Here is a 19,601-nt window from a genome sequence, read left to right as displayed (position 1 = left end):
AACTTTAACAAGAGGAATTCTTTTGTTTCTCAACTCTTTTATTTCTCTTGCTAGAATTTTCACAGGTTCTTCTTCATATGACAAGTTTGGCTGAACATCCACAGATTCTGCTGGGAGGATATGAGAGGGATCTGACCTATATCTTCTAAGCATGGAAACATGAAAGACATTGTGTATCTTGTCCAGTTCTGGTGGTAAGGCTAGCTTATAGGCTACCGGTCTTAACCGTTCCAAAATTTCATAAGGACCGATAAACCTAGGACTTAGTTTGCCCTTTTTGCTAAATCTCAGCACTTTCTTCCACGGTGAAACTTTAAGGAAGACTTTATCGCCCACTGAAAACTCTATATCCTTTCTTTTCTTATCTGCATGACTTTTGTCTGTCCGATGCTGCCTTTAACCTCTCCTTGATGATCTTAACCTTTTCTTCTGTTTGTCTTATCAAGTCAGGACCCACAAGTTTACCTTCACTTAGTTCTGTCCAGCATAGAGGAGTCCTGCATTTCCTCCCATACAATGCTTCATAAGGTGCCATTTTAATACTGGACTGGTAGCTGTTGTTGTAAGCGAATTCCATTAATGAAAGATACTTTTCCCAACTTCCTTCAAATTCAATAACACAGCTCTTTAACATGTCCTCTAAGATCTGAATTACCCTTTCTGACTGTCCATCTGTTTGAGGATGAAAAGCTGTACTGAAGTTCAATCTGGTACCCAAAGCTTCATGCAATTTCTCCCAAAATCTTGATGTAAACCTCGGGTCTCTGTCAGATATGATAGAGATAGGTACACCATGCAGTCGTACTATCTCGTTTATGTACAATTCTGCTAATTTTTCAAGGGAATAATCTGTTCTGACAGGTAGAAAATGTGCAGACTTTGTCAATCTATCAACAATCACTCATACAGCATCTTTCTTTCTTGGTGTGAGTGGCAAACCAGTGACAAAATCCATAGTAACTCGATTCCATTTCCATTCTGGTATAGAGATTGGTTGTAGCAAACCAGAAGGTACTTGGTGCTCTGCTTTTACCTGCTGACAGGTTAGGCATTTCGAAACAAACTCTGCTATGTCTCTTTTTATTCCTGGCCACCAATAATTCTTCTTCAGATCTTGGTACATTTTGGTACTACCAGGATGCATTGCATAAGGACTGCTATGAGCCTCTTCAAGTATACTCTTCCTTAACTCAGTTATGTCTGGCACACATATTCTGTTTTGGTAATATAAGCAACCATCGGCTTTAATTTCAAACCCATTGTCCTTCCCTTCCTGTATTTGTCTTTCCTTCTCTGCAACATCCTTATCTTCCTTCTGAGCACTGGTGCCAAGGCTGTCTGCGTCTTAGGACAATCCCTCATAATATGATCCATAGAGCCACATATAAAACAAGCTCATGTCAGCAATCTGCAAGTACCAGTATGTCTCCTTCTGCAGTGACCGCACTCTGGTGGAAGACTTCTTCCTGAGCCTCCTGAACTGGCCACAGAAGCAGTCTGTTGAACAGACCCACTTGCTAAACTCTGAGCTGATTTTTGGCCTTGCCTTTGGGACTGGCTTGATCTAGCAGGTTGAAAAGTTTTCTGTCTCTTACTAGAGCCCTGTGAAGCTATCATCTGTCCTTGACTCTGATTCTGACTGTGAGTCCTTTTTTGCTGACTCCTCTGTCTTCTACTCTGATCTTCTTCCCTCACTTTCTCTACATTTAAAGCTGCATTCACCAGTGCTGAAAAATCTCTGATTTGAAGGGCAACTAGAAGCATCTTGATCTCAGTGTTTAACCCTTGCTCAAATCTTTTACATTTCGCCTCCTCTGTAGGAATTATCTCCCTGGCATATCTGCTCAATCGAATAAACTCCCTTTCATACTCAACTACTGTCAAACGTCCCTGCCTTAAATAGATAAACTCTCTTTTTCTCTCCTCCATATATATGTCTCCTACATACCTCTTTCTGAATTCATTTAAGAAAAACTCCCATGTCCTCTGTATTGGTTGCACTGTCTGTGCCACAGTATCCCACCATTGATAGGCTTCTTCTTTCAGTAGTGACACAGCACATACCAGACTATCTTCTGGGGAACACTGAAGCTGCTGAAGTACCCTGTCTGTACTTTGCAACCAATATTCTGCTGTGGATGCATCATCTTCCTTTCGTCCCTTGAATTTTGTAGCACCATACTTTCTCAGTTTATCAACAGGCGGCCTGGCTGGTGCTGGAGCAGGAGCCGGTGGAGGAACTATAGCTGGCTGAGCTACTCCGGCCACCTGCCTGAAAATCTCTGTTAATTGCTGTAATAAGGCCTCCTGCTCTGGCCTTCTAGCACCAGGAGGAGCCTGTGGCGGTGCATGGCCAGTGGCCTCAGTCGGTACATGACTTTCTACTTCTTCTCCGACTTGAAATTCTCTTTATTCTTCAGACATCCTATAATATTAAGATTCAAAAAATAGATCTGCATCAGAGTTACATCATATCTTTAATATATATGGCATGTACATATTCCTATACCTAACTATTAATCCACATATTGCCTAGAGTCGACTAAACCTGCTCTGATACCACTAAATGTAACACCCCCTATCCGGTTATATAATTAACTGAGTCGGAGACATTACATTCTGTACCAATTCTCTTATCTTTCCTTTATCTTATATCATGTAAATCATGGCTTTTTTTTTTTTTTTTTTACCGAAAATCCGGCAGAGTTTCCCCTAAAATATGGACTTAATTCCACCTGTGAAAAGTAATATCACACTTCTATCACTTTCAACCTTAACCCCCAAACTTCTTTCAACATCAACACAATTTCAAATCAGATCAAACACTTTATAACATTTCATTAATCTCAACATATAAACTTATACAAATCATCCACATTTACACCAAAAGTAAAATATTTAACTATATCCGTTTCAAACCATATTCCACTTTATCTCTAAAACTTTATGTACATGCCATATTTTTCAAAAGTAAGTTTATACAAAATTTACAAAATATACCCCAATGTAGCTAATGATGTAACTCTGACTGGGTTGTTGCAGATCTTGATCTACTGTCCCTTAAATCTACGACCTGCGCGAGGAAAAATAAATTCCAACGCGCTAAGCAATTTGCTTAGTGGTGCTCAACTTTTTTTTTTTATAAATAAAACATTTAAATCAAAATTCATATAATATCAGTAATTCAACAAATGACAAATAACTATATAACAAATAATTTGAAATAATCTAAATCATATTATTATTTCACATATATACATATTTTCATTTCATAATCTTTTTCTTTTTCTTCTTTTTGTAAAATATTTTATTTTCTCTTAATACTTTTATTTATTTATTATTTTTCTGTTGGCCCCTATAAATTTAAATGGGACTGTTAAGTCAGATAAGGAAACTGTAACTGTAGGGCACAAAGTGCCAAATAACTGTATGGCTCAAAAGCCGATTCTACAACTGTAGGATACCTCATTGTATCCCAAGAATCAGTGTAACTGTAGTGCAGTACTGCAAGATCTGTATATGGCATGCCACACCCTTAAACTAACTCACAATTCCCACCAAACTTATTAGGGCCAGACTTTAAATAATTTATATACTTAAACAGGGGCACAAAAACTATCAATACAGTGTAACTGTCAATTAGTCAAACAACTGTACTTTTAAACATTATCGTATCATGTAAGTCTATTAATTTAATTCAACTACATAAATTATATTTATAATTAATTCTTAATTAATTAACTATTATTTTTTTATTATTATTATTATTTTTCAATATCATATTTACACTATGTCTCATTTATGTCTCATTTTTCTTATTCCTTTAATTTCTATATATATATATATATGTTTTTCATCTAATCTAATAGATCTTCTTTTTTTTTTTTCTTCAGTCTACTAATCTTTTCATTATCACTATCTCTAGCCAAATTATATTTCTATCCAAGGATATAAGTCATTTCATTTGTTCCATAACCTAATTTATGATTAAATTACATATTAATTTTAAAATTTTCTATCTATTAAATCTATTATTTCTCAAACTTGAATTATACAAATATAATTAAACTTCTACTAGGATAGTAAAATTTCAAATAAAACCTAATTAACAAATTCTTGAATTTATTCAAATGGGGTTGAGCACAAACCTTAGAATTTCCAAAATAGTCTACAAGCTTTAATTTTCTACTCTTCCTTTTCTTTCCCTTTAGAACTTCCACTTTTCCTTTCCACTTCTTCCTCATGAAAAATAAATCAATAAATCAAATTAATACAATATTTCTCATAATTATTCACATAAAATGATAAGAAATAACCCTACAACAAAAACCCTTAACATACCTTTCAAATTTCCAAACCCTTGGTTACTATTCACACTCTTTCTCTCTTGAATTTTCTTTTGATTTCTCTTTTTTTCTTCAATTTCTTCTTTGAAAAGGTGTTGGGATAAGATGGATAATTAATTAGAGGTGAAATTTTGAAGAAATTTGGTGTAGAAGAGAAAAGATGAAGAATTGGGAATTTTGTTTTGGGTTCACGGGAGAAGAAGAAAACAAATGGAGAATGGGTTTCCTCTTCCCTTTTCTTTTCTTTATTTTCTTTCTTTCTTTTCTTTTCTTTTTTTTTATTTTATTTTGGTTGTGCCACTTGGCGTTAAATTAAAATTTATTTTATTTTATTTTATTTTTCTTTTCTTTTCTCTTTTTCTTTTCTTTTCTCTTTTCTTTTCTCTTTTCTTTTTAATTCTTCGTATTCATTTATTTATTTATTTTTAATTTATTTTTAGAATGTTACAACTGGTTCTTATAAGTTCTTCGTCTGATTGTCTGGACCTAGAAGATCTAGTTCTTCTAAACATGCTCATCTTAAAATCTTAGGGGTTCAACATACACTTCCTTTCTCCAAACATTTCTACAGGGCTTACACTCTCTTTGCCTGATTTACGACAATGGACACACACAGTTTTAGACCCTAAAATTTTAATTTGAAATGTTTAAAAGTACTAGATACTTCCTAGGCTCTGATACCATGACGAACAACTTATAAGAGATTTAAACATTAATACAAATGATAATACAATACTAAGTAGAGAAAGTAATTGGAATAACCAATAGTTAGCAAATTGGAAACCACCAAAAACACCAATATCAAATATATATAAAAAAGGTATATTAGATTTTAAGTCAGGCAGAGCTATTAAAACCAAAGAAAAAGTTGTACCATTATACGCAGAAAACCAATCTATGAGTTTACTAAGTGAAAAAACTATAATAAAATATATAAACCAAGGATATCGTTTTATGCATATAGGCTTGGTACAAATAGCAATAAAACCATTAACCGTAGAAGGTCTTAATACCAGTATGCATGTAGCCCTAAGAGACTGTAGACATATTAATTATAAAGATTCTTTATTAGGATTATTTGAAACCAGTTTAACTAATGGACCAATATACTCAAACTGTTTTCCAAATTTTACTGTATCTTTAACAGATCCACATATTCTAAAAATATTAACTTTAGACATTTTAACACACAATTATAACATGTTAATTATTTGAAACCAGTTTAACTAATGGACCAATATACTCAAACTGTTTTCCAAATTTTACTGTATCTTTAACAGATCCACATATTCTAAAAATATTAACTTTAGACATTTTAACACACAATTATAACATGTTAAAAGGATCCCACATATATGAAATATTTTATAGATTAAATTATAAAATAATGAATACAGGATTGTGTCCGAATGCTATAGACCATAATAAGTCAATAGGTGAGACAATGTTTTGGGAAATTGACCAGATTAAAGCAAATATAATTGTACCAAAGACTATACAATGGAAAGATGTTAGTTTACCAGAAAGTTGGAAGTACCCAGTTAGGACAATACCAAAATTACCTCCAAAAGAAAACAAAGAAATAGATTACATTATACAAAATGAAGATGGGTCAGTAGAACTTAAATTTAAAAGATCAAATTCATTTAGACAAACAAAGTCCACAATTTACCAACCTTCTAGGAGTTCTTTAGAATGTTCAAAAAGAAGACATAATATAGAAATTAAAACAGATACGAGTATTTCAGAAGACTCAAACATTCCTCCTTACCAAGGACCATTTTTTGGAGAAACCTCAAATACTAAACCTATTGAAGAAACTTATGACCATAAATCACAAAATACAGCACCCGGCATAAAATTAAACGAAGGAGTGTTTAGACAAGGACAATTTAGCCAACCTTATGAAGATAGTGATTTTACCATCAATACTTTAACTATTCCTTTTACCATTGACAAAGATCAAATCCAAGCTGACTACATGTCAGATAAAAACCGGGGGAACAGAGGACTATTTATACAAACTTACACACGACAAGAACAAAGTTTAATTAAGAAAAATTATTTTAGATTTTTAGAACAAGTTGAAACAAATATACCATTCTTTACATACTTAAAATATTTCCATGAAAAAAGACTAAATGTTTTAGAAAAGAAAATTCACAAATGGAATAAAGTAAATGATATAGGAGACCCAAGTGACCAATATTATGAATCTGAAAGATCACCCATGAGTAGAGCATTTTTCAAAAAAGACCATATTTATAATGGATTACAACCTATAATTCATACAAACAATATAAAAGATGATAGTATAAGAGATATTTGTCTACAAAATAATTGGACCAATGTGACACTACACATACTAGGGAACCAATTAGATAGGATAGAAGAAAAGATAGAACAGAACCATGAAGCCATTACAGATATATACCATATTGAAGTAATAAAAGCACCATCACCAGTAGTACAAAACCAGAAAGTTTATATACTTCTCAAAGATTCAGTAATGCAAAACCATATAATATAGATCCTGCGAAAAAGCAAACAAATAAACCTTTTACAAAAATGATACCACCATCACAAAATCCTATTGATATAGTGACCATAAATCCAAAAACAGAACTAAATGAAATGACTAAATTATTACAAAAAATAATAAGTGAACAAGACAAAGCCTCACAAACAAGTACTTCAGCAGGCATTAAAATAGAAGAACCATTTATATCTACCAATAAAGATAAAGGGAAAATAACCATTTTAACTGAATATAATGAAACTTCAAGCTCAGAAGATGAAACAATAGAAAATCCATTAGAAGTATCAGACTCTGATTCTGACCAAGATACCATTATCCCATTAAACAATATAGATAAAAATTATAATAAGCAACCAGATGATTTAAAAATCCTAGATAGAAAACAAAAACAATATAATGCGAAGAATATTTATGAGTGGAATATAGATGGTAGATCAGAAGTAGAGATTATACAAATTACAAAAGAAATAGTAATAGTAGGGAATATATACAAACAAAGAGTAGGTATTACTGAGGAAGAAGCAGCAGAAAATATTATTTTAGGATTTACAGGAGAACTTAGAACCTGGTGGGACAAATTACTGAGTAATGAAATTAAAGAAAATATTCTATCAGCAAGAAGAATTAACTCAACTACTGGAGAATTTATTACAGATCCAACAACAGGACAACCACAATCTTTTATCTTAGCCTACCTAGTTTACAATATAATATCACATTTCATAGGAGACTTAGATTTATATACAGAAAGAAATAGTGAAATATTACAAAACCTTAAATGCAGAAAATTAGAAAATTTTAGATGGTATAAAGATAATTTCTTAAAACGAGTTTATGCTTTAGCAGATCCAAATGCTTACCATTGGAAAGAAAAATTCCTAACCGGCTTACCAAGACTATTTTCTACAAAAGTAAAAGAAACAATTGAACAAAAATATGGACATATTTCTTATGATGATCTAACATATGGAGATTTAATAACATGTGTAAATTTGACAGGTATTAGATTATGCAGAGATATAAAACTACAAAATAAATTAAAACTTGAAAATAGACAATCCAGAAAAGAACTAGGTAATTGGTGTGAACAATTTGGTTTTGAAACAATAAAAAGACCAAAACAAAGAAAATATAAATATAAACCTTACAAAGATAAAATTTATAGAAGATTTAATTACAGAAAAGAAAATAAAAAACCCTTAGAAAAGAAAAGACCATTTAAAAGAAACAATTTTAATAGAAAAAATAATTTTAGAAAACCATATAACAAGGATAGAATAACATGTTATTTATGTAACCAAAAAGGACACTATTCCAAGGAATGTCCTGCACGAAAAAAGATACATGAACTAGGACTAGAATTAAAAATCGATAACATAGAACAATTACTAGATAAAATTGACCAAGTAAATATATCTTCCTCAGAACTCTATGATGATTACAGTAGTGCCAATTCCTCAGACACAATAAGTAGTAGCAAACATAATTGTAAAGGAGAAATATGTAATTGTAACAATAAAATAAATGTTTTGACAGAATATAACCAAGTCTTAGAACAAATAGAGCAAGTACAAGATTCAAACATAAAAAGAAAATTTTTGAAAAAATTGACAAAAGTAATAAATGAAGAAATTAAACAAGGAACTGAACAACCAACTAATTTTGAAGATATAGAACAAATGTTTAAACAAAAAAGACCAATGCAAACAATTTCATCTATGGATTTACAATCAGAAATTAAACAATTAAAATTAGAAGTAAGACAATTAAAATTAAGGTGCGATCAATTAGAACAAAATCAGAACTTAGAAAAAACTAAATTAAAAATAGAAGAGAAAACAGAAGATGAGAAGTCAGACAATGAAAGTGAATTAAAATTTAATGACATTACAAGAATTAAATTTCAAAAATGGTATGTTAAAATAACTTTAACAATTAAAGATTTTAAAATAGAAACAATTGCCATGTTAGATTCAGGTGCTGACATGAATTGTATTGACCAAGGAATAATACCAAGCAAATATTTCCATAAAACTAAACAAACTCTATCAGCTGCGAATTCTACCAAGATAAGAATAGATTATAAGATACTAAGTGCACATATATGTAACAATGGAATTTGTTTTAAAACTAGTTTTATGCTAATAAAAAACCTTAATACACAAATCGAATTAGGAAATCCATTCTTACAAATGTTGTACCCTTTTAAGGTAACGCAATTAGGCCTAGAAACTAACATTTTAGGACAAGATATAATTTTTCAATTTATTTGAATTATAAATTAAAAATATAATTTATTATTGAAAATTAATATTTTAAATAAAATAAAAATAAAAATTTTATTAATTTTGAAAATCATTATTGCATTAGAATAACATTCTTTTACCTACAATTTATATTATAATTAGACTATAATAATTTTGTTTTTAAAAATATGTTAGAAATAATTTATTAAATAACCAAAATTAATGAATTTATTATATTTATTTATAATTATACAATTAATTAAAATAATATTTCCACTTAATTTTTATTTTGCTATAATTTTTCTAGTTAACTTTAACTATTAGTAATATAATAATGTAAAATTAAATTTAATTGATTATTTAAGATAATATATCATAATGATATCATCATATTTAAAATTAACAGGAAATATATATAAAAATAAATAATTAATAAGTATAAAAAAAACTAGTTTTTTTAAGCCCAATATATTATAAAAAACTAGTTAAATAATATATTAAGTAAAACCTTATAAATTTAAAATTTGAACTATATAAAAAAAATATATTTTAATTTGTATGAAAAATACTGTTAATCTATTATTAAATTACTTTTAAAATTAACAAATTTTATTTCTATAATATATATTATATTGAGTTATATTAAAAAATTAATAATAAATTATTATTCTGAAAATAAAAAATTCATATAATTTAAAGAGAAATTTACTCTAAAAAATTCATTAATTAATTTTTTAATTTCTAAAAAGTGCATTAAATATTCTTAAAATATTAAAAATGTATTAATTAATTTTTTAACGATTAATTATAAAACGAACATTAGTTAATTTCTATTTTTATAAATATTTATCAATTAATTTTTTATACTAAAAATATTTTAATTTTTAATATTTAATAATTAAAATTAATAAAAAGGCTGAATAATATATTTTTAAAATAAGAAGGATATTTAAATATATTTTTAAAAATTAAGACAGTTGATTTATTCTACATACTGAATAGTAATTTTCAATAATTTAAATAACCAGAGGATTATTATAAAAAAAAACTAGAGGATTATTGAAAAGATAAAAAAAAGGTATTAATTACCTTCTTTCTGTTCGGTGATACAATACTCTCCTTTATACCCTCCGTTTCAAATTACGATCTCAAAATTTCAAAATTTCCATACTCTGTCGCCGCGTAATCACAGCATTTATCTGGTAAATTTTCTTTTCAATTCCTGAATTTAGCAGTCAACTTACTCCCTGTTGTTTTTCTGTTTTCTGTTTGTATTTTATTATTTTTTATTTTGTTTTTGGACTAATAGTAGATGCGTTCAATAGGATTTGTTGGATTTACGTTCCAATTACCTTTGGTTTTTGATTTATTTTGTTTAAGCTGTAAAAGTTGTCCGATTTGGAATTCTCCCTTTTTGTTTGTCATGATTTTGTTGATTTTACTTAATTGTTGTCAATTAATTGAAAATGTTTCTATGCTCAAGAGTTGGAGTAATCTGCTGCTGTTTTTAATTTTAACTTAGAAGAGATTCCATTCAGAAAAAAAAAAATTCTTATGGGTTTTTTACTAAATTATTTGGTGATTTCTTATTTTTCCTGTTTTTGGGCGCATAGGCTTGTGTGATGCCCTAGTTCCCTGAGAATTGGGATTCCTTCGAAGAGTTTCTTTGTGCTACTCTTGATGGGTGCACCAAAACAGAAATGGACTGCAGAAGAAGAAGCAGCCTTAAAAGCTGGTGTTATTAAACATGGGGCTGGCAAGTGGCGCACAATACTTAAAGATCCTGAATTCAGTGGTGTCTTGTATATGCGATCAAATGTGGATCTCAAGGTTAGCTCTCTTTCAATTCCCGTCAGATTGATGTTTGATATTCTTAGGATGAGCATTATGTTTGGCATTTATAACTCTTCCTTTCATCAATTCCTTTTTAAATGGAAGAATTAAAACTTTGTCAGGCACTATGAGCATTATGTTTGGAGTGATTAATGTGTTTGCTTTTAAACATTGATAGGATAAATGGAGAAATATGAGTGTAATGGCAAATGGGTGGAGCTCCCGTGAAAAGTCTAAATTAGCTGTTAAAAGGGTTCATCATCATGTCCCAAAACAGGAAGAGAATCCTATGTCTCTTTATACTGTTGCTCAAAGTGATGAAGATGTTTCAGATACTAAATCTACTGTGATTGCCAATTCTTTAACGCAGACTGGTGGTCCGAAGAGGACAACTGTAAGGTTGGAAATTTTTTTATTATACTTGATATTGCATTTCTTATTTCCACGAGTTTTCGAGTAAGGTGGCACTCATGTTGCTTCACACTTGTTGGTTCTTAGTTTTTGACATAGAGATCCTTGTCATTGTCAAATTGTTGATTCTTTAATCATGTTAGATATATGCCTACACGAGAATTTATGGACTTAGCCAGGAAACTAGATTTTGTAGTTTTGTGATTGGCTAGAAGCCTGCACCATATAGTTAAGAAGTATTAGCTATATTGTCCAAGAATGCAATAAAATGCTTGTTTTCTTCTTTTTTTTAAGAAAATTACTACTTAGTCTTTATGGTACGAAGAAACTCATTGGTTGGTTCCTCAGTTTTGAAAAATGCATTAAAACGTCCCTGACATTTTAAAAAGTCTACTAGTTAGCCTCTCCGTTAATTTTAATTCTCCCTTAATTTTAACTGTTAAGTATTGCAAAAAAGTCTAAAATATCCATGATGCGGAGGGACTAATTAGTAAACTTTTTAAAAATTTTAGAGACCAACTAATAAGTTTTTCAAAACCATGGGGACTAAATAGTAAAATATTTGACAGTAAAATTAATGGAGGGACTAATTAGTGGACTTTTTAAAATGTCAGGACGTTTTAATACATTTTTCAAAACCGAGGGACTAGCTAGTGAGTCTTCCCGTATTAAAGGGACAAAATAGTACTTTTTCCTTTTTCTAAAATTTTTTTTTTCGTAAGTTAGGGTGGGGGAGTAAGAGTAGTGAGAGGACGCATTTGAGCTGTTGACCACTTGCACATGAAATAAGTGTTTGATCACTAGACATCAACTTTTGCTTTACAAATCTCAGTGTTCTGACTGGATAATATTGCCAACTAATCTTTCTGCTGGATTCAAATTGAGTTGATTTGTTGAGCAAGTACAATATTCTGATTGAGGACAAATTAGATGAGTTAGTCTTATGTGAATGATTTAGTGATGTAGAGTTGTAGACATCTACTGTCATTTCCTAGAAGAAGTACCTTGTTATCACACTTGACAAGAAAATATATGACATGCTGTGATACCTTGTGAGAAGCTTAGGGAACTCAGCATTGGAGTTGCAGTTCTTTCTATATTATTTAGATATGGGCTTAGGTGATGATGAAACTTGTTATGCAGGAGTTTTTGTCCCAGCAGCATCTTTATTTCAAGACATGAGAAAATAAACTTGCACTCTGTTAAAAACAATCTAGATATATATGACTGTATTTTTATGTGATAGTTAAAATTTTTAATGAATGATGACCTGGCAAGATTCCTCAAAATGTCCAAAACTGCAAATATTAATGTGGAATGTAGAATTCAAGTTGAAGTAAATGACAAATATAAATCGTTGAAACTGATGGGTGCAGGCTTATGACATCTGATTACTCAAATAGGCACTGCATAGTTCTCTTGAAGGATAGGATGAAAAGTTTTTGCGACTCTAGAGGCAATCACATGACATGCACATGTAGGGATTAATGTCTACATCAAAAGTGTTAAGGAATCTTTTCATGCAATAAGAAGAATCAGTAGTCAGTAGTGGATTTCTTGAGAAGAATAGATGCTTTTTTTATTTTTCTTTTATTCATTAGGTACTTATCAGTTGATTGCCTACTGTCATGTTTGTTACCTAACTGTGTGTTACAGCATATGAAATTCAAACTTTATTTTTTTTGTTACAATTTCATTAGAACTGATAATGAGGCTGAATTGTATATATTGTGTGCTGCATCCAACCTTGAAAACGTAAATTATAGTATCAAGTTGGTTATCATGAAATATGATTTTTTTATTTGTGTTTTACATATCTTCTTCTCTTCATTTCTGTCTGTTCATTAATTTAGGCTGGATAATCTTATAATGGAGGCTATAACTAGCTTGAAGGAGCCCGGTGGTTCTAATAAGACAACAATCACTGCATATATAGAGGTAGTCTTCAATTTGTAATGTTGTAAATATCTATTTGTCTTCTTTCCTCAACTTAGGCTGTTGTGCATATGAGGGGCATGATACTTAGATACTTCCACCATTTTAAGATATAACACAGTAAAAAATCATGTATGTAGGAATTTAACATGGTTAAGTAAGGTTAACGAGACAAATATAGCTTTTCTTAATTGTCCAAAATATCAAATTTTAGTATAAGATTTATTAAATATATATTTTTGAACTCCTTTTGACTCAAATTTTTTCAAGATTTGTTGTTGGATATTTTTGGAAGTCATTCTAGTTTTTTTTATATGTTTGAAGGAACCCAAGATGGGGGTGAGGAATGAATAGCTTATGGGATTACCTTTATTCTCAAAGCAGCATAAGAATAAAAAATTAATAGAAAAAATAGGTGCTTAGAAGGAACATGAACCTTTTCTCAACATGGGAGTTGGGATGAAACTATCACTGTAGTTTCTAACTTTCTGTTGCTCTGCCATGATAAAATTGCACACTGTGGCACTGCCTCAATATTTTAATTGTGAAATAATATGTTCTTTTGAAATTTGTAATATTGGTACTATTAAAGCATAAATTTTTCTTAGCTGTCAGTCTGTGGTGTTATTTTTTTGCCACATCATACATATTACTTCCTTGCAAACTTCACATCATTTCTTTATTTTCGTGTTATGAACTCAACTTCTTTTATCAGTTAATATTCTCAGCTTATTTTATAGGAACAATACTGGCCACCTCATGACTTCAAGAGGATATTGTCAGCTAAATTGAAGTATTTGACATCAAACGGCAAGCTGATTAAGGTAATGTGATTTGTAGCTTGGTGCAATGGTTATCCACGGTGATACTGACTGTATCTTAAGATTCTTTACATTATGGTGCCATTGAACTAACTGTACAGGAGAATATTTGGTTTTACATATCATCTTTTAGTCAAATTTATTAATAGAAATTACTTTATTTATTTACTTATTCTTCGTTGGGGGCTTTAAAAGATGCATTTTGGCTGTGTTTCATATGAGGGAAATGGCAATATAGAGAATGCATAATAAGAAAAGATAAAATGACTATAGTTGTCTAGTCTTGTGTTTGGCGTATGGAAAACAAGACAATTCTAGTATACAAAATAAATTATTGATGTATTTGATGAATAATATAAGAAAATGATCTATACGTGAGAATATAACGTAGAAATAAGATGATAGATGGCAATATAGATAATGCAAATAAGAATTAAAAAAAAATTCTTCAAATTTTATATTGTAAGCAATATCATATTGATTTGTGTTACTTTTATTCAAATATTTTTAAAATATAAATGTTATGATTCTTGTCTCACGAGACTGGGCAAATTTTCTAACTGGCAATGAGGATAGATAAAGTACTGGATTGAACAAGGATCCAATTTTATCTCATCCAAATAGTGCATTACCACAGGACAAGGAGAATTGCGCAGTCCACTGAACCAATTCCACCTGATATGGAGTATGACATTCTATCATTGTAACAAGTGGGATATGTCCATGGTTGGACTTCTTGATATTTTAGTTTGACATATTGGAATAAAACTTAGGGCTTGCATTAGTTGTAGGTTATTCACACCCTCTTGACGCTTTCTCGTGTTTCAAATGAAGAAGTTGGTGAAAGCATGCTGTATGAGAATATATAAATACCTACATACACGGTTTTCATTTTCTACTTTTCAATAATTAATTATTTTCTTCTAGTCTTCATTTTGATTGCCTAGCCTTAGCCAAACTTGGGGTTAGATTTTGTGCAATCGGAGGTTTGGTTCTAAAACAATCCAAAATGAAAAACTAAATGAATTTTATGAAAAACCTACTCAATCTTAAACCAAGTGAAAAAGAGTCTGGTTTGGTTTGGTCCATCAATGTTCTTTCAATTTCAGCAATCATGCAAAATTGAAGAACTTCTAGAAACAAAATTCACTTCTTCTAATTCAGCAATCAAATCATCCTCACAATTAAGCAATTAACAACCTGACCAATCAATTACAGTAAAAATATACATACATGCATACAACTAAAGAGTAAACATTAGATCCATGAAATAAATCAGTTCAGTGTGGTTCAATTCCTCAATTTTCTTGTAATATTTTACAAGCAATTCAAAGTAATAGTAGCGTCCAGGGTAAATTTAACTCACAGATATTCACATAAGTATTTTCAGTTTGGACGGCAAAAATGATTTCCAAGCTCTGCTACTGTGTGTTCCTTAGATGGAAGTTAAACAATGAAATAAGCAAATGGGTTCCTTTTGAACCCCAGGAGTTACCAAATTGCAACATTTTTCAAAATGTCCACCCTCATGTAGAATTCCTTTTGAAATCTATATTTTGTCCAAAGCTACTACCATTCCATGCTATTAGGCTTTAGAAGGGGCCCATATAATCTCTGTTGACTATTTTTGTCCATGTCAGAAGCTGTAATAGTAGCGTCCAGGGTAAATTTAACTCACAGATATTCACATAAGTATTTTCAGTTTGGACGGCAAAAATGATTTCCAAGCTCTGCTACTGTGTGTTGCTTAGATGGAAGTTAAACAATGAAATAAGCAAATGGGTTCCTTTTGAACCCCAGGAGTTACCAAATTGCAACATTTTTCAAAATGTCCACCCTCATGTAGAATTCCTTTTGAAATCTATATTTTGTCCAAAGCTACTACCATTCCAAGCTATTAGGCTTTAGAAGGGGCCCATATAATCTCTGTTGACTATTTTTGTCCATGTCAGAAGCTTATCTTAGCATGAGCAAATGTCACTGATTCATTGGATATAATTGAAATAGAACTTGTAATTTATGAACCAATTCGATAAATTATAGAATAGAATTGAAAGAACTTGCTAAGTTAACATTTTTTAACCATTAGGCCCTAAATTAAATGCTGCAATCCGTTGGATAGAACATGCTTTTGCAATCACGGGAGTTATGTTTTTAGAATAAGTGGTTGGTATAAAACACAAAAGATGGGTTCGGCCTATCCAATGCTGGATTTAAATCTTAAGGAGGTTGTTCTTGAGATTATTTGCAGACAAGAAATTAGAGGTTTTTGCATGTTGATCTGTACCAAAAGCTGATATGGCTACAGATATGTATTTATATATGGTCTGCATAGTGACGATATGTGGATTTAACTGTAATTCCTACTACATTTTGCACACACTTGTGGTTATGTTTTGGTTTGTCTCTATATAGTAAGTAACAGCAATTTGATTATTTCAGAGGTAGATCCTAATTCCAGTTCCAAATTTTGTTCTTGTAGGTTAAACGCAAATATAGGATTGCACCTACTTCAACATTTTCTGACAGGAGGAGGAATTCTTCCATGTCATTCTTGGAGGGAAGACAGAGGATATCTCCTAGAGTTGAGAGGGATGATTTTAATATGCTTACAAAGTCTCAGATTGATTTGGAGCTGGCCAAGATGAGAACGATGACTGCACAAGAGGCTGCTGCAGCAGCTGCTCGAGCAGTTGCAGAGGCAGAAGCTGCTATAGCAGAGGCTGAAGAGGCTGCAAGGGAGGCAGAGGCTGCAGAAGCAGATGCTGAAGCAGCACAAGCATTTGCAGAAGCTGCTATGAAGACACTAAAATCAAGGACACCACCGAATATGGTAAAGTTAATTACTCTATCATTTTCTGACTATTGGTTTAGTTTACATAGATGTTTTGGAATTCATCAAACTTGCATTTGAGATCAAACTGGAAGGCGGGTATTCTGCTGAAGAAGTCCTTTTGCAGAATTATCTGTTTTCTTTTTTTTTTTTGTATTTAAAAAAAAAATAGGTAGAAGGTTCACAATTTTGAGCGTTGATTCACAAGTTTGAGCATTGATCTCCTTTCTTCCTTCTAATGATGTTTTGGACGTCTGGATGTAATAACCTATAAACCTTTCCTTCATCATTTCCTTTTGTTTTTTGCTTCTGAAACTTGGTTGCTTGACATTGTAGTTCTTAAACTAGAGACCAGGGAAGTTCTCTTAGCTAATGGACTCTGAATGATATTTGTAATGCATCCCGGGAAATATGTAATGATTCTCTTGCATCTTTTGCTTTACTGTTCCTTTGAACAGAGATGTTTTGCTAACATATGCAGATGGTCCGAGCTTGATGGAGATGGTCAAGGAGGAGCAATGAGATAGTTGATAGGCACTGAAATACATATTTATTGCATGCTGATGTTGCACATTTGTAAATATGGAAGGCCTCTTTTGCAGGGTATACAATATATTTAGCTGTGGATCCTGCTGGTTAGCTAGATTTCAATTGCATAGGCAGCTTTCCTTTTTAAATAGTTACAAATGATAATTTGTTATTTTCTTTTTCCCTTTTCTCTACAACTTACTCTTTGTGGTCGGTCCTTGTTGCCAAGAACTGGAGCAACTATTGTGATAAGAGTTGCTTGTTTGTAGCATTCAGAAGAAGAAATTTGTTTTATTGGTTTTGGAATTTGTTAGGGCATACAATACAAGCCCTAATCAGGTTCAGAACATAGCTTAATCCATGCACATGGAGAAGCATGTGCTTGAAGTAGTTCTCTTTATGCAAAATGACCTTTGTAATCAGATGTAGGATTGTAGGAATCTTTTTAGTTGCTGTTGATTATGATTCTAAATAAGTGATCTTGTATTCCTTGTTTGATGTAATTGCCTGCAAACTTTTTATGGCTTGTGAGCCCTCCTACTTGCGAGGCTATATCATCTTAGAGACCCCTTTTAACATTTTGTAGGCTCTATGGTGAAATTACTAAAATTCTTCTTGTGGTTTCGAGTTGAACAGTGACCAAGTATGTATTTGGAATTGCACCAATTACATCTATGACATCTGCCATTATCTTTAATCAATTTGCAAGACATGGCCTTGGCTATCCCTCAGTGGAAAAAACTTGTCTGCATTTGAGGTCATTATGGACCCAAAAAATAAGCTACAGAGTCCCTTAAAAGAAAATTAAATGGGACTCGCTTGTATCTTGAGTGCATAGTAGATTGATTCTATATGAGAATCCCTTTCTGCAATTGTCCATTCATTCATTCGTCGATCTTGCTTGACACGTGCTCAGAACGCTATCATTGCCATTCTTCTTATGTGTGCCTGTCTTCCACGACTGGTACTTTTCTCTATTCTTGTGTGTTGATTTGGGTCAGTTGCCCATGCTTCAGAATCAGGGTATCCTTCATTTTACTAGATGATCTATCTTTGATTAATTTGGTATATTTGTCATTTGCTCTCTTCTTCTTGAAGAGATCTCCCTTGAAACATCAAATTGTTGTTTCATTATCACTGTATCTTCATCAGCTTCAGAAGAATTCGGTGGTACTAATCCGACACAGATACATTTCACAATTATTTATTGAAATGTATTTATACATCTTTGATGATCGATTAATTTGTACCCATAAGAAAAATATTAATGTAAACGGCACTCTTATTGATGTAATGTCTACCAGAGAAGCATATGTATCGAAATAACTATAAAAGAGATTATTGGGAATTATTTATGCCCTAAATTTCATAGCTAATCTATTATATATATAAATGTGTGGCAAGTCGAGGGAGAATAATGGAATTTTTTATATTGTTTTTTTTTTATATATTTTTATCATTTTTATTTAATTTAATATTAAAGAATAAAAAACAAATATTAAATTTATTTAATATTCTAATTAATTTAATATAAAAAGAGTAAAAAATAAATATTAAAAAAAATTTCCAAGCATGATGATACAACATTTTTTTAAATAATGAATGAATCACGTTTAAAAAATTTTTAAAATTTTTAAACTTTAAATATAGATATTTTTTAAATTATTACAATACCAATCGAAGAGTAGATATAGTGAAAATTTCCTCAATAATATTAAACCATAGTTTACGTGTGAATTTTTTAAATATTTATTGTTTAAAATAAATATTAAAAAATATTTATTGTTTGAAGTAAATATTAAAAAAAATTGTATTTGTAAATTTTTTATATCTATTTTCTGAAATAAATAAAAAAAATTTCTTATTTTTAATATTTAATTCTAATTCATTCTAAATTTAATATGGGTAACCCTCTCACATGATGTTAAATAAAAGTATGTATATATCAAATCAAGGAGAAAGGAATTTTTTACTAATTGATTAGAGCCGCACAAATTACATCAAAACAATTTCGGCTGTAAAAATTACACCAAATTAAATTTGTGAACTCTTCATTTTTTAGTCTTATCATTAATTCTGTAAATATATAATGAATATAATACTTTATAT

At 30.9% G+C, this 19,601-nt stretch overlaps 1 protein-coding gene across 2 annotated transcripts; it reads left to right on the top strand.

Moving 5' to 3' along the window:
- Window positions 1–10,190: 10,190 nt before the first annotated feature.
- On the top strand, window positions 10,191–17,995 carry LOC110625225 (telomere repeat-binding factor 1). 2 transcript variants are annotated; one of them, XR_002489551.2, is made up of 8 exons: window positions 10,191–10,333; window positions 10,745–10,961; window positions 11,143–11,363; window positions 13,229–13,313; window positions 14,051–14,134; window positions 16,614–16,964; window positions 17,446–17,642; window positions 17,734–17,995. XR_002489551.2 is itself a non-coding variant. In XM_021770823.2 (7 exons), exons 2-7 carry the CDS (start codon window positions 10,812–10,814, stop codon window positions 17,458–17,460), a joined length of 906 nt encoding a protein of 301 aa, XP_021626515.1. In that variant the 5' UTR covers window positions 10,191–10,333; window positions 10,745–10,811; the 3' UTR covers window positions 17,461–17,995. The 2 variants fall into 2 exon arrangements, 1 of the variants encoding a protein (XP_021626515.1); XM_021770823.2 differs by having other exon boundaries at window positions 17,446–17,995.
- The last annotated feature ends 1,606 nt before the right edge of the window (window positions 17,996–19,601 follow it).

Source organism: Manihot esculenta, chromosome 10, assembly GCF_001659605.2.
Source record: "Manihot esculenta cultivar AM560-2 chromosome 10, M.esculenta_v8, whole genome shotgun sequence".
Lineage (NCBI taxonomy): Eukaryota > Viridiplantae > Streptophyta > Magnoliopsida > Malpighiales > Euphorbiaceae > Manihot > Manihot esculenta.
The sequence above is the reverse complement of the archived record's forward strand: the minus strand, read 5'-3'. Positions and strand labels throughout refer to the sequence as shown.